This window comes from Lissotriton vulgaris, chromosome 8 (assembly GCF_964263255.1).
Source record: "Lissotriton vulgaris chromosome 8, aLisVul1.2, whole genome shotgun sequence".
NCBI classification, from domain to species: Eukaryota; Metazoa; Chordata; class Amphibia; order Caudata; family Salamandridae; genus Lissotriton; species Lissotriton vulgaris.
This window is the reverse complement of record NC_141696.1, coordinates 635,480,393-635,496,921: the sequence shown is the minus strand read 5'-3', so window position 1 is coordinate 635,496,921 and position 16,529 is coordinate 635,480,393. Positions and strand designations below refer to the sequence as shown.

At 51.9% G+C, this 16,529-nt stretch overlaps 1 protein-coding gene across 1 annotated transcript in view; it reads right to left on the bottom strand.

The window, feature by feature from the left end:
- Window positions 1–16,529, bottom strand: part of POLA1 (DNA polymerase alpha 1, catalytic subunit) — a 2,033,948-nt gene that overhangs the window by 1,287,769 nt on the left and 729,650 nt on the right. The window contains exon 23 of the mRNA XM_086934515.1: window positions 4,367–4,466. Coding sequence (XP_086790641.1) covers window positions 4,367–4,466 — 100 coding nt within the window. The remainder of the gene's footprint in view (window positions 1–4,366; window positions 4,467–16,529) is intronic.

Here is a 16,529-nt window from a genome sequence, read left to right as displayed (position 1 = left end):
GGGTGCACCCTGAAGTTTGGATTAGGAAGGCTTAGAGATGGAAGCAGCGGGCGAGGAGGTGGACTGACCTGCTCGCTGGTTACCAGACCCGCCCCTGCGGAAGCCACGGCCACGCGGAGGCTGGCTCTGCACGGGCTTCGTGGAGGAGCGTGCTTGGGTACCTCTACCCTGACCACGAAAATAACAAAACCCAGGCGTAGCAGGGCTCTTCGTAGAAAGACCCAAGGACTTAGCCATGGCCCGCAAGACTTTAAAGCGCTCTAGAGCACATCAAAGGGCATGTCCATAAGCAAGCCCTGGACATCGGGCAAGAACTCTGTAGACCGCAACCAGGAAAGGCACTGCAACGCCACAGTCGTGGAAATCCCCCTGCCCAAGGAATCAGCAATGTCCATACCACACCTGATGGCGAACTTCGCCGCATCCTTGCCCTCCGCAATCGCTTGGGAAAGGACAGTCTGGATCTCCTCAGAACACTGAGGCAGGACCTCTGCCACCGAATCCCACACGCCGTGGGAGTAACGGCCCAATAAGCAGGCGGTATTAACCAAGCGAAGACCCAAGCTGGCAGCCGAGAACAACCTCTTGCCATATTGGTCCAGCTTCTTAGAGTCCTTATCCAGCGTAGCCGTGGGGAAGGCACTCTGCGACGTCGAGGCCTGAATGACCAGGCTCTCAGGCGTGGGGTGAGTGGTCAAGAAGGCAGGGTCACCAGGCGCCAGGCGATGACGCCTAGCGACGTTCTTATCCACCAGTGCCCCCGGGGCAGGCCGCAACCAAGTACATTGTAAATTGATACTTGTATAGCGCACTACTCACCCGCAAGGGTCTCAAGGCGCTTGTACGAATACCGCTGTGGTACCCACCTGGCTTTCCCTGTGAGGCGTCCACTCCTGGACACCCCCAAGGTGGAGGCCAGGCATCCTTAGCGTTGTGGGGGCCGTTGTGCAGATTAAGCAAGCTAATGCCCAGAGTTGCAGAGTGGGACTCCATGATTTAAATGGGCACTGAGGCGAGAATTATCCGGTCCGTGGAATTTTTGAGCCCAAGAACCGCCGAGGCAGGGAAGTGAACCCTGGTCCCGGGCTAGACCTCTGTATCAGGGTCTGCCACTCTAACTATTGAGCCACACTTCTCCACTGTGCCCGAGAGGACTTTATTAAGGGCCTCATTGATAGGGAGCAGCGGTTCCGACGACAAACATCTGGAGCGCCTCCATAAGGAGGTTGGTCTTAAGGGTCACCGTAGGGTGTTCGAGATGGAGAACCTCCGCAGTTAGACGGTGCATCATAGTCTAGGAAGCGCCCTCTCCATAGTAGGTGGAGGCGAGGCAAACCCTGGCTCAGAAGACACATCAAGTTCACCTGCATCTTGAAGGTTATCCACCCAATCCTGCTCTGAGTCACACTGCCGCGCAAGGGGGTCCTCGGAGCCGTCCCAGTCCTCATCAGGCTCCGCAGTAGAAGGAGCCCGCTGCGGCAGCAGGGCCGGAGCTGGGGAGGGGGTCAGCGGCGCCAGGAGCGGCGCTGGCCGGGGCCGAACCGGAGCCGCATCCTAATGTGGATCCCAGGTCGGAACGAAATGGTCCGAGAACCGGGGCAGGGGCGGGTTAAACAGCACCCAGTGCGGCGCCTGTGGCGGCGCTGGGGCCGGAGCCAAGGGCAGCGCCGGGACCAGAGCCAGCGGTGCTGCACCTTGTGGCGCCGGGACTGTAGCCAAGGGCGCTGGATCCAGTGGCTCCGAGGCTGGTGCCAGAGGCGGTGCCGCCGGGCCAACAGGATCTGGACACGGGACCGCGGGGTCCGCAGGTGCGCCAGCGGGAGCCAGAGGCCTAATCAGGCGGTCCATGGCAGCAAGAAATTCTTGGAGTCGCCGACGGACCCGGGTATAGCGGGTAGGCCGCGGGACTCCCAGGCTCCAGAGGAGCCCCAGGGGCGGAGCCCCTGTCCCCCTCCCCTAGTCCACCTCCAAGGAGCGACGCGGGGACGTCGGAGAGTGAACGCGCTGCTTCGACTTCTTATGTCGTCGCTTATCAGAATCTGAAGGTTAAGACTTAGAGCCCGAGGAGCGACGGCTCCGGTCCCGTGAACGGCCCCTAGACCCGGAGCGGCGGCGGGATGAGTGCCGGACCTCCAGCAACTTCCGGCGCCGCTCCCGCAAGGCCTTCAGGGCCATGGCACCGTAGTCCCAACATTCCCGGGAGTCATGGTCGGTCTCCAGGCAGTAGAGGCAGACATCATGGGGGCACGACCCACAAGACTTAAAGCCGGGCATCCCTACGTGCACCAGGAGACAAGAGGAGACAACAAAAAGTCTAAAAAAAAAGTGGTCAAAAAATGACCGAGGTATGTGCTCAATCCGGATCTGCGCTTTCGGCGCGGAAAAACAAAGAACTGACGTCAGCGCACATGGGTGGCGCCTAAGTAGCCTCCGTGCCGTGCCCGGCGCTTACACCCCCTTGACGGACGCAGAGCCACACAACACCAGCTACTGGCACGCAGGGGTACTGCTGAGCAGAAAACTTTCTGGATCCAGACGGAATATTCTAAGATAAGGAATTTATCACTAACGTGTCTCTTTCAGATACACACACACACTGAAGCTTCAAGAGGACTGAACGGTCTGCTGCATGGCAGGGATAGCTACCTCTGCCAGTAAGCCAGGTCCCAGAAGTGACCCCCTGAAATCGCAGCATCATTGATGGAACAGGCTAGTGGGAGAGAACAAGCCCAAGGAGCGACCCAAAGCACAGACATCTTTAGAATGCTCCAAATCTGAACCTGCCACCTTTCTAAATAGCCCAAAGCCATCAAAGGGCATATCCCTTGAACAGCATGTGGGGAAAATCAAGGAATGACAATGAATCACTACACCAGTGTTCCTAGCACAGGTTGCACAGGCTGATGTCCTGTCAGACCGACAAAATATGTTTGGCCTCATCCTATCTGTGGAGAACACTCCCGCCAAGCACATCAATGCACTTGAATTCTCAATCAGGGCGGGCAGCAGGGAAGACATTCAGGTTTACTTTGTTGGCAAAAGCCATGACTACTTTCAGTTGTGGGATGTAGAGAGAAGGCTGGGTCACACTGAGCACATCTTTGGTGCCCAGAGATGGGGACTACTTACTGGCAGAGCCAAGCAAGGTTTTGACTGTGCAGCAGTCAAGAGTATGTCAGGGCTTCACAGAAAGGTACCCAAAATTCAAGTTTCGAAACTGCTTTCAACCATTTTAGTCCTAGTTCCCACAGGTGGCAACTGGAGTTGGAGCACCTCTGCTGCATTAAATACTACTCACTACACCAGTGTTCCTAGCACAGGTTGTGGGATGTAGAGAGAAGGCTGGGTCACACTGAGCACATTTTTGGTGCCCAGAGATGGGGGCTACTTATTGGCAGAGCCAATCAAGGTTTTGATTTGCATTAAATACTACTACAGAAACAGGCACATTTCTAAATGGGAGTACAATTCGGTTCCTGCTGATGTATTAAGACCACAACATTGTTAAAGTCCTAGATAAATAATGAAGTGAATTAGGCCTCAAGGTGTTGGAAACATTGGCGCCGAGGCACTGCTTCAATACCACTGGAAATCTCATACCAAGACACTGGTCAAGACCTAGACGAACTCCGCTTCGGATCGTAAATTGGTGTCAGGGATGGACCCGTAGACTCTGGAAGCAGGTACTGATCGGTTAAGCGTAAGGCAAAGGGTTAGAGGTGCAGCCCAACTCCAGCAGGGGGCCTAGAAGAGGTCTAGTCAAGTTATTTGGCACCGGGGATGGCCCTTGCAGATCCATGGGGCATGAGGGCATTCTAGGGTGGCCACAAATAAGCCAGAAAGGCTGCAACTTGGACTCTTCGAACGTCAGTACCAGCTGAAAAATCAAAGATTGCCTGGGAAATTTGGGATACATTAGCTGCAGCTGTGGAAAGTGGTCAGACTATGATGCAGTGTCAAGTGTTTTGCGTGCTAACAGTGTGCTCTCTTTCTGAGCGGGGATCTTTGGAGAGAGGAATCCTATTAGGATCATTCGCGCCTGCACTGAAAGGCATATAAAAAAGCTGGATGTCAGCACACAAGTGGTGCTTGTATACAGCTTTCCCATGTCACCTGCAGATGGGGGGGGGGGGGGGGGGGGAGAGAGAGGCCGCCATGGAGTCTGATGGTGCCATATACTGGTTTGCGAGATCAACTGCTGGAAATGTTTCCAGATCTTCATCAGGTGCCATGAGGGGTTTCATAAGGACTTAATTCTGCAGTTAGAAATATCCATCAGAAGCAGCATAACTAATTCAGCTTTTTTTCTGGGCTTTGCTATACCCTATTGAGTTCATTGTTGTGTTTCCATAAGCCTATAACTTACCAACTTTTGGATCCAACACCAAGCCTCCCGCATAGGCAGCCTTCTTCCGCACCTTCTTCAATTTACCCAGATCACTTTCAAGATCTTCTTCCTCGTCTGCCTGCAGTCAGTACAAAAAAAATGTGTTACAGAGAAATCTTTTAAGGATGATTCTTTGTCAAACATTACATCCTATACATGTTGGAAGAGGGACAAGTCAGACCTTGTAATCAGGTGTGTGTTGAGTCAATTACTTTTCTTAAACTGTAAGGCACATATTGAATCCTCACCAGGTTTGGGCGAATGTCTATGAAAAAACTGTAAACAATGTATAGTACCGTACATGCCGTTTTGCATATTTCCGACAATGTTTCCAAGAGATGCAAGTACACAACTCCTTGTTCAGAAAAATGCTGTTTAAAGGGGGGGGGGGGTTTTTGTGTGTGCAAGATGTGGAGACTGGCTGTTGGGAGTAGAATGTGGGGAAGATGGAAGCAACTTGAGGATGGTAGACACGCATGAGTTTATGTGGTTCTATGGCTTATGAATAGTCTTTGCTTCTTTGTTCTGTCAACAAGTCACTAACACCACATACCTAATGTATTCAGCCCCAGAAGATTATCCTGCTTTTATTTCATTAAAGAAGCAGTAATTTCTTGAGAAAATGTATTGCTCACTGACTTTCAGGACTGCATGCCTAAACATTTAGTAAAAGGCTGCAGAATGTAATTTTTCTACCAATTTCATCCACATAAATTGAATGTTTTGTTTTATGGCAGTAATTGTAATTTAACAATTCCACTGCAAAAATTTTAAATCGAGCAATCAGTGTTCCTAGATTTTTGGTGCCAATCTTAACTTTTTTGCATTGTTTCCTATGCAATGTACTGTATTTAGACTGAGTAACTACGATTCCGAACAGCACGCGACTGGCTAATACCAAAGTGACAATCAGCAAAGCAAATTTCAGCCCAAAGAAAAAACTTTTTACCTTAGGGGGTCTGTCGGTGGCAGTCAGGGGATTCAATAACTGGCTGTCTAGAGCAGTGGAGCATTTTTCCACGCCCCTGGGACATAAAAGAGCGAGAAAATCCCAGTCCCAACCCAGGTTCTCTAAGGATCGAAGAGCTCTAAAAAAATCCTGTAAAAAACTAGAACGCTGTTGGAGACTGACCTACTGTCCGCTAGCTAAAATTGCTCTCAGGAAAGCCCAGCACAACTATTATTCCATGGTCAAGTTGGCCAAAGGCCACTCTTTTGCGGAGCACATTGCTCAATCAAAAAACAATTCAAAGGAAATCTTTGCATTTGTACAAAGCTTCCTGAATCCAGGCGCTGAACAGATGGCCTTGTCTGGTTCAAACGAATGGTGTGAGCAGCTTTTGGGTTTTTTATTGATAAAATCCACGCCATACAGGATATCTGAGACTGTTACCCAACGGCAGGATTCCTATTCGCTTCAGACAGTAGTAGATTTCGATCCAGCCCGCCGCTGTCTGACTGCATTTATTCCCATTCCACTGTCAGATACTCTGGCCATACTTAAATTGCTCAAATCGGGCTCTCCCTCGGACCCCTGCAGAGCTAGGTTACTGGTTGCTGAGGTAGTCAACCCTGAAGTCAATAAAATTATCAATCTGTCCCTTATGAACGCTACTGTTCCACTGGAGTGGAAGCAGGCAAAACTCCCCCCTCTGTTGAAAAAAGCCTCACTCAACCCTGCTACCCCGGGAAGCTACCGCCAAATTTCACTACTCCCGGCGGTGGCAAAGGTATGTGAGAAGGCTGCTCACAAACAGCTCTCGGAGTTTGTTGAGAGCTCTGGCGCTCTCCACCTCCCTCAGTCAGGCTTTAGCCCCTCTCATAGCACTGAGACAGCCCTTGTTGAGGTTTTGGAGGCTTTTAGAGAAGGCCTGGATGCTGGCGGCAGAGCCGCTCTGGTGCTACTAGACCTCTCTGCTGCATTCAACACTGTGCCACACTGACATCTTTTGGCATGTTTGTCCCACATCGGCATCTCTGGCCAAGCGTGAGAGTGGACTAAATCTTTTTTAGCCAACAGAACACAGCAAGTTTGGCTGCCGCATTCGCCTCATCTCCGCAATGCCTGACGATAGGGGTTCCCAGGGATCAACATTGAGCCCTCTTCTGTTAAATGTCTATATGACTCCACTTATTTATTTGGCAGAGGAGCTGGGCGCTAAGATCATAGCCTATGCTGACGATACCCAGCTCGTCTTCATGTGGAAGAAAACTGATTTCTCCCGGCTATTGCCAAAAATTGTCTGGCGGAAGTGTTTAAATGGCTAGTGCAGGCCCAACTAAAATGCACTGAAGAAAAATCAGAGGTTCTTCTTTATGGATCATTCCCCCACATTTTAGAGAAGACATCTGGCCAGTGGGTACCCCATGAATAAATCTATGGGGAGCCCGGCAAAACATTTGGGGGTATGGTTCAGTGAGGGATTGAGATTTCTACCTCAGATCAATAGGCTGGCCAGTGTGTGCTTTGGCACACTGAAACGCCTCTAGAAGTTTCTGCCACTTTTGCCTAGAGTGGCCAAAGAAATGGTGACCCCCATGACCTCATACTCTCACGTCTGGACTACGCCAATGCCTTGTACATCGGTGTCAAGGCATATCAGCTAAAAAAGCTACTGATTGTCCAGAACGCGGCGGCCATAGCCTTACTAGGTACTCCGGGAAGGTCCAGTGCGAAGCAGCTTCTACAGGATCTGCACTGGCTTCCGTTCAACCAACGCATTCTGTTCAAAGCTCTTACGCTTGCCCATGGTGCGCTCTACAAGTCTTGCCCTCAGTATCTCAGAAGTCGGTTCATATTCTATGCGCTGCCCCAACATCTACGTTCCACTGGTCAATGCCTCGCTCTTGTTCCCAGGTACCGCCTGGTAGAATGGGAGGTAGCTCCCTCTGTCAGAGCAGCCATGGCTTGGAATGCCCTGCCCTTTGAACTGCTGAACACCGGCAACCTCAGGCTGTTCAAAAAACATCTAAAAACTCTATTATTTAAGTAATTTTCCAGCCTGGTCTGCCCTTCTCCGTCTCCACCACTTGGTTTTCGTGCCGGGACACTTCCAAGTAGCCGTGCGCGCTATAAATAGAGGATAACATAACAGGTTAGTTATCTTTTACCATCACAATGTAATTAGTTTAGTTACTTTTTAACCACACTGTGTTGAACTTTGCCCTCCCTTCACGGTCTCCCCCCCCCCAAAAAAAAAAATGGTGTTCACCCCACTTCTTTTCTGAATTTGTTTTTTTAGTGTTAAGACTGTACTTTACCACTGCTAACCAGTGCTAAAGTGCTTGTGCTCACTCCCAAAACAAGGGAAAATTGGCTTACACCCGATGGGTCCAGTTAGTTTACTTTTAAGTCCTGAGTATGTGGTACTACATGTACTTAGGTTCTCTAAGGATCTAGGGCTTTTAAATTGAATGCTTCTAGTGGCACTGTAGCACTCATTGTGCCGTCCATTAAAATAGCCCTTTAAAGCTAAATCTTTTACCTGCCTAAACGATCATTTTTAATGCCATTAAGTCACCTCTAAGGTAGGCTTTAAACAGCCCATAGGGAAGGTGTATTTTAATTAATTAAAAAGTACACATGTTTAAAGAACAGGTGTTTTAAATTTCAACATGTCCTTGAAGTAAAAACCTCCAAATTTATTTTCTCACCCCTGAAGGCCTGACTCTCCCATACGATAACAATGGGTTACCTTAATACATTTAATAAGTGCTAACATTCGATTGGGAGTTGAAATAAATGTCATGTTTGGACTCAAATCAATTGATATAAAGTTGGATTTAAATTAAAATTTCGAAAAAGGCACTCTTACAAAGTTAACACGAGGAAATGGACAGAGCGCTGAAACTTTTCAGCCACTCACCCATAGTCATGGAACTGGGTTGAATCCATCATCATTCTTTAGCTCACTTTGCCACCTCAGTTCGGACCCAGCTATATACAAATCAGTCTTGACCCTGTGACTGATGGCAACAGTCTAGCCCGAACTTTCGACCCAGGTCTTCCCTGAACCGGAAACAACCATCCTGGGACCAGTTTCGGGATCACACCCCTCAGCCAGGCTAGCTTGAATCCAGTGGCAAAGTGAGCAAGGGTCCAGTGGTCCAGGCTGTAGCAGTGTCTATAATCTCAATGGGAATTAAAATGGGAGGAAAGCATTTTGGTTCTATGCCTCCGCTTGACGGATCACTCCGAAACCTTTAACACAGCAGCTGTCATGAAGATTTGTCAAACAGGCCTAAAGATATTGGCAAAACTAGGTTCTAACTGTAAGTACCTACTGGAGATATATATATATATATATATATATATATATATATATATATCCAACAAATCGCCCTGAAGCTTTAGAGGAGCACACACGACGTTCTGCCATCCAGCCTGAAAAATGCAGCCAGCTTTTGAAATGCGTGTTTCTTTTCACTGCCTACGCGTTTCGGGGCCTCAAGCCCCTTCTTCCTGGGCAAACAAACATCACATCTGAGACCTGCACATTTCTTTTCCGGTGTTTTATTAAGCATGCCCGCCATCCATGGGCGTGTGGGTGTTACTCTTTTCCCGGATGCATTGTGGGGCATGCAGTCCTCTGTGCAGGTAAGTTATTTACTTTAAGTAAGTTCATGCATGCGTTTTCAATTATGTTCATAGTAACGTGAGGAGAGTGCTTCCAAACTGATTGGGGGCATTACACAGAACTCCTTTTAAATGTACAGCGCACAGAACCACGAATGCAACCTGTTATAGGAGATGAAAATTGCCTTATTTTACTTCAAACACTCGACTTTACTAAAAAGGAAAACAAATTAACAGGCATCTAAAAGGACTACAAATCCCAGAAATGAAGGAATGAAGCGGAAATCAGCCTGCGCCTACCAGGTGATTTGTTTGAATAAAGATCAGAGAAACTAAAGATGCCTGAACGAGTGTTTCCTGTTGGCAGCCCCTGATGATGGGGTCCATTCCCTGAAACGCGTCGGGCAAGAATGTTAATTGCAAGAGGGAGAAATGCGCTGATCAAGAAGCCCGGAGGGTGGAGGACTGTCGGGTGCCTCTCATAAGCTTCAGGCACTTTGGGATGAATATATATACAAGGTGATCACTAGAACTAGTGAGCATCATATATCAGGCCAACTTCTCACACCCTTCAGAAATCTATTTACAATGGGAGACTTGAATAAGGAAAGCTGATCAGGTAGCCGTAAGAAGGCGGAAAGAGCAGAAAGGTACCCCTTAAGAGTGCCCAGAGCAGAGCCCTGCTGGGCAAGTGAAAGAAGGAAGAGTAGAACTTCAGAAAGGGGTGCAGAGAGAGGGTCCACAGCCTTTGCTGTGCACCATGCCACAAATCTGTTCCACCTGCAGGCGTATACCGACTTAGTGGAGGGACGCCTGGCTGCCAGAATGATATCACAGACTTCGGGAGGCAAGTCAAATGGCCTCAACTGCCGCCGCTCAATCTCCAAGCTTGTAGGTGGAGACTGGACAGGTTCGGGTGCAGGACCGTCCCCTGCTGCTGCGACAGAAGTTCCTCCCGAAGAGGCAGACGAATCGGGGGATCGACTGACATGCTGAGTAGCTCGGGATACCAGTATCTTCGTGCCCAGTCCGGAGCCACAAGGATAACCTGGGCCCAGTCACGCCTGATCTTCTTCAGCACTCTGGGCAGAAGTGGTATCGGCGGAAAGGCGTACAATAGACCGCAACTCCACTCGAGACGAAAAGCGTCTCCGAGCGAGTGCCGCCTTGGAAATTCCAACACGCAGAACTGATGACATTGCGCGCTCTCTTCTGTGGCGAATAGATCTAACCAAGGCGCCATTCGTGATCCATCAAGCACCGACGGCTGAGTTCGTCCGCCCTGGCATTCAGAGAGCCTGCCAGGTGTTGAACCACCAGGGTCACGCCCTGATGTTCCAGCCACTGCCAGAGGCGCAGAGCCTCCTGGCATAGGGTCCACGACCCGACCCTGCCCTGTTTGTTGCAGTACCACATGGCGGTGGTGTTGTCCGTGAACACCTGCACCACACTTCCCCGGACAGAGGGGAGGAATGCCTTCAGTGCTAGACGAATCGTCCGCAGCTCCAAAAGGTTGATATGGAGCTGGAACTCCGCCGGAGACCAGAGGCCTCTGATCTCCGCCTCTCCCATGTGGCCTCCCCAGCCCTGGAGGGACGCGTCCGTCACAACTACGTGCTCCGGGTGGGGTAGGGAGAGGGATCTGCCAATGACCCAGTCGCGGTCAGTGAGCCACCACTGCAGTTGTCTCGCAGTGCCCTCCGAGATCAAGACATGATCGGACAGGTTGCCCTGATGCTGGGCCCACTGAAACTTCAGGTCCCACTGCAGAGCCCACATCCGCCACCTGGCGTGATGCACCAAAAGGATGCAGGAAGCCATCAGCCCCAGAAGCCGCAGCATCAACCTGACCGAGACTCGGGATAACGGCTGAAAGATGGCAATCAGAGCCTGTATATCCCGAACCCGCTGTTCGGGAGGGTAAACCAGAAACTGCGCCGAGTCGAGAACCGCTCTGATGAAGAGGAGCTTCTGAGAGGGACACAGGTGTGACTTCGGCACATTGGAGAACCCCAGCAAATGCAGGAGGTTGGCCGTAGTCTGGGGGTGGCTGACGACTGTCTGGGGCGAGCCCGCCTTCAACAACCAGTCATCTAGGTAGGGGAAAACTGACACACCTACCCTGCGCAGATTATCTGCGACCACCGCCATCACCTTCGTGAACACCCGTGGGGCGCTGGTAAGGCCGAAGGGGAGCACGGTAAACTGAAAGTGCTCTTGGCCTACCGTGAACCGCAGGTAACGCCGGTGGGCCGGCAGGACGGGGATGTGGAAATACGCGTCCTGCAAGTCCAACGCTACCAGCCAGTCTTCCGGGTCCAGGGCAGCTAGGACCTGAGCCTAAGTCAGCATCTTGAACTTCTCCTTCCGGAGGAAGCCGTTGACGTCCTGCAGGTCCAAGATAGGGCGTAGGCCCCCTTTGCCCTTCTTGGTTACCAGAAAGTAGTGGGAATAACATCCACACCCTACTTCTGGCCCAGGAACGCGCTCGATGGCCCCCTTGGCCAAGAGGGCCGTGACTTCCTCTTGCAGAAGTTGCAAGTGATCCCCCGACACGCGGTGGCATTGCGGTGGCATGGATGGAGGGGTCGCGTTGAAGGGGAGGGAGTAGCCCTTTCGGACGATCTGCAGCACCCACCTGTCCGATGTGATAGTGCGCCAGTGGGAGAGGTGATGGCGAACCCTGCCTCCCACAGGCGTCACATGGGCCTGAAAACTCTGATTAGGAAGGTTTTGAGGCGGGTGCTGTGGAGAGAGGTGTGGACTGGCCTCGCCGTTGTCCCAGACTGCCGCCACGGCGGTTTCCACGGCCGCCACCGCGCAGTTGAACATTTTGCGGCGCGTGGCTGGCAGCACGTGTGGGGGCGCCCCTTCCATGGCCACGAAAGGAGCGAAAGGCACCCGATTGCTGGCGTGGGGCCGTGAGGCCCAAGGACTTGGCCATAGCCCTGGAGTCCTTAAAACGTTCTAGCGCATGGTCTGCCTTGTCGCCGAAGAGGCGACGGCCATCAAACGGCATGTCCAGGAGTGTGGCCTGGACATCGGCCGAGAAGTTGGCGGACCTCAACCAGGCGTGGCGTCGAACCGCCACCGTCGTTGCCATTGCCCTGCACAGTTAGTCCGTTGTATCCTGCCCACACCGGATAGAATAACGTGCTGCATCTCGGCCCTCCGCAAGAGTTTGGGCGAGTTTAGCCCGGACCTCCTCCGGGCATTGTAGAAGCACCTCCGCAACTGTGTCCCACAGAGTGTGGGTGTAGCGGCCCAAGAGACAGGCGGTATTCACAGACCGCAGCCCTAAGCTAACAGACGAGAACACCTTCTTCCCGAACTGTTCGTATCTCTTGGATTCCCGGTCGGGCGGAGCCGACGGGAATGCGGTCTGGAAGTTGGAGGCCTGGATGACCAGGCTCTCGGGGTGAGATTGTTGGACAAAAAGAATGGGTCACCCGGGGCTGGGCGGTAGCGTCAGGCCACGTTCCTATCCACAGGCGGACCTGTGGCGGGCTTGGACCAAGTGCCCACAAGAACGTCACATAAGGCCTCATTGAACGGCAGCAGAGGCTCGCTGGAGCTTGACTGCGGTTTGAGGACCTCAGTGAGGTTAGTCCTCACGGCCGCGACGGGGAGCTCAAGGTTTAAGGCCTTGGCTGCCTTCGTCAACACTACACTATATGTAGACCCCTCCTTCAAAGCCACAGTCGGAGGGGAGGTAAATCCAGTGTCTGGCGATGTGTCAAGACCTGGCCTCCCCAAGCTCATATGTCCAGTCCTGTTGAGACTGGCACTCCAGTGCCAGAGGGTCCTCATACCCCTCCCAATCCTCCTCGTCACCCGTAACCTGCAAAACAGGATTAGTAGACGGGGCCTCCTCGTGTAAATAAAAATCTCCAAAGGCCGTCGGAAGCGGCGCCGTTCCGGCGCCAGAGTCGGACCGTAGGGGACATTGGGGACGGCGTCCACCGCGGACGACACCCGTGGGGCCAGCGATGGTGAGGTCGTAAGGTCAACCGGTGACGACCCGGATCCGGAAGCGGATCCAGTGAGGTCCTGCGGCGCCGGGACCGAAGTCGCCGGCGGCGCCGGGGCCGAAGCACTCGGCGGCGGACCCGAAGCAACCGACCCGCTAGGGCCTCCGGTCGGGACCGTCGGGCCCGAAGGCGCCGTGGAACCAGACTGAGGAGGGAGGGGCCTCATGGCCATGAGGTACCGCTCGATCTCCTCTGGCGTCGCGCCGTGCCCAGGGACCCGAAGGTGTGGGGCAGGCGGCGACGCTTGCGACTCCAGCGGAGCCGCGTGGGCGGTGTCGCCCGAGCCCCCGGCCGCATCGTGCGAGCGTCGGGGTGGGTCGGAGGAATGATGATGACGCTGCGACCTTCCATGCCTCTTACCTGAGGACTTGGAGCCTGACGACCGGTGCCCACTCCCGGAGCTTCGATGACTCCGACCTCGCGACCTGTCCCTCGACCTCCCGTGGGACCGGGACCGGGACCGGGACCTGGACCTGGAGTGGCGCGGGGCCGACTGCCGCAGCTCGAGCCGCTTGCGGGACCGCTCCCGCCTAGCCTTCGACGTCAGGGCCCGGCAGTCGGAGCAGGTTCGATCGTCATGGTCGAGGCCTAGGCAATTCAGGCACCGGCAATGGGGGTCCGTGACCGACATCAGTCGGTCGCACTTCGAGCAGGGCTTGAACCCGGGCATCCCTACCGGCACCGATAGAGTCAAAGACTCGAAGAAAAAGAGTGATCAAAAAGATCAAAAGTTTAGTCAAAAAATGACTAGGGGTAGAGCTTCTCCGGATCTGCGATAGCTGGCGCGGAAAAAAGAACTGACGTCAGCGCGCATGGGCGGCGTTTAAGTACTCCGACGACGTCATTCCGGCGTTAACGACGCAGACGACTGACACGGAGCCACAGACGACGCCTACCGACGCGCAGGGGTATTGCTACGCAAAAAAATTCCGGATCCAGTCTGACGCCTAGGGAAATTCTAAGGTAAGGAATCTATCACTAACGTGTCTCTTTCAGATTTGGACTTTATGGTCCCTGTTTACATGCCCCTATTACTGCTAAACCTACTATCACGTTGTACTTTTGTCCTTTGGGGCCGGATCTTGCTAGCTTCAGCATTTTGCACTTTATGGTCTGTGTTTACATGACCTTATTGTTGCTAGACTTACAATCACGTTGCACTTTTGTCCTTTGGGGCCAAGGTTTCGTTGGGTTCTTGACCAACTCTGAAATCCAGTAGATTGGTAATTCGTCGCCAGTTTCTTTTTTGAATTATTTGCACGATTGTCTCTCCCTTTTGCTTTGGATATAGGGAAGCGTGGTTGTGTACCCCAAAAAAAACCTTCGGTATTATTACCGGCCCTACTCCCCCAAACTTCAATTGATAGGATGCTACCGAGAGCTATCGGGGTAGTCTCGACTGAAATTGAGATTACGGAGAGGCGATTAAACTTAACCCCAGACCTCTTCCCTAAATTCTTAGGGCAACCTCTCTCTGTACAATCTTGTCCGGGCTCCATCCTTAGTCCATCAAAATCCTTACCTGGACCAAGCGAGATTTTGCCATCACCCATACATACCTCCCCAGCAAAAGCGGAAACCTGTAAAGGCAGAACAAACACCACACTTCCTAAAGCCACGAGGCAAATAACATGCAATGGGACTGGAACAAATAAAAAGCCCAGCCTAGAAACCTGCCCCAGAGAGGGTGAACCAGTCAGACTGGGTAGAGTGGCAGAACCCCCCTTAAACTCGCACTAAAACTCTGACTGTACTATATGGGTGAGGGACTTTATAGTGGAATTAGAGGCACAGATGAGAGCTATTGTTAAAGAAGAGTTAGTCCTCCACCTCGGGAACAGAACTTCCGGTAAGATGCTCGCCCCGTGTGTACCTGGCAACCCTGTGGCCAATATTTTCTCGACCCAAGAAAGATTGCAGTACACAGAAAGACAAAGGCGGCACTTCCATCATCCCATCATGCCCTGCCACAACGAGCACTGCCAAGATCGGGACTCCTAGAGCTGCCCAAGTAGACAACGTTCACTCCACTGGCGAGGACCCAGGTATACACCCAGGCTCAAACAAGGAGGGTCGTTCCTAGCACCAGGAGCTCTAGCACGCAGAGAGCAATCTACCATCCTGATCAGACAACAGACAGGGAAGTGTCCAATCCAGTAGATAATGTGCACGCAGGCACAGCCTCCCTGGCCCTCCCAACAATTGACTTACCCCCAGCCTCTCTCCCTTATGTTACAGTTTTAACCAGTGTACCTGAAATAAAAACTGGTCAGACAAACACACAGCTGGAATTGAGAAACAAGTGCCTTTACTGGCTCACCAGCCGTGGACAGTTTCCCTATGAGAGGGCGGGAGAGAGATTACTAGTTCGGAGAGCGGGTTGGGTGGGCAAGAACTCCAAGTCAATCAAAGGATACTGTATAGTTATTAACTTTAGTAATCCTCGGACAGTCCGAATTTTGAATGATCAGCCCCCCCCAGCCCTTGTGCACCGCCCACAGGGATCCAATTACACACATTGGCCTTCTTTTACTCTTGTAACTATCCATCACAATGGACCCAGTGCAGTAGAGCTCCAATACACTGGTTACAATCCCATTCTACCTTTGGCCAACCGTCCAGAATACAGTATAACGTTCCAGTAGCCAATAGGTTTGGGTTGGAGCCCTTGAAGAGGTAGGTTGACTTTTGATTCCATCTGATCCCTCTCCAAATCAGTGGCTAGGGGTTGGCTAACAGAGAGCCTAATCTAAAAACTACAGGGCTGCACTCCCTAAACACTGCCGGTGAGATACAAGTCGCTTTAGGTGAACTTCATCATAAATTCCACCTGGGACCCCAAGGCCCGGCAGGTGTTCCCTAGAAGTATCAAACAACCAAGCCTCCCCATTCCTGAATGGGCAATGGCAACCAAGGACGGAAACAGATCCCTAGTGAGAGTATCAGACCCCGAGCAAACCATGACACAAACCATCAACCCCTCTGGCATTATCGTTTGTGATGCCACCTCGAACCTGGGTCTCCAGCGGAGGGTGTTGACATGTAACCTTGCTGATATTAAAAACAAACTCCAAAACCCTGATTAGATACAGTTTGTACAAAATCATGATGTATGCATGTTCCAGGAGACCTGGGCCAGAGAGGACACGGTCATAAGGGGCTTTGCAACTTTCAAAGTCCTAGAAACCACAGGGTGCAGAGGGAGTCGATCGGGTGGGTTAGGCACATGGGTTGCCACACCTGGACTGTACTGTTGAACAGCTGAACACCTCTTCGGATGATATCCTGTGTATCCTCCTTACTTTTAATGCTGGGATCAAAATTGCATTTTTTAACATCTATTCCTGTCCGGTGTCCTTTGCTCAGGAATCCCAGACCATAAATATGCTCACCACATTCATCAAGCTAGTTCCCCTAAATACCAGGTTGGTGATGGGTGGTGATTTTAACAGTCCGTTTGAGCCCTTAGCCCTCCCTACTGACCCTTCGTTCACTGCAGAGGATTCCCTTTGGCTGATCCCTGAACCATTGATCC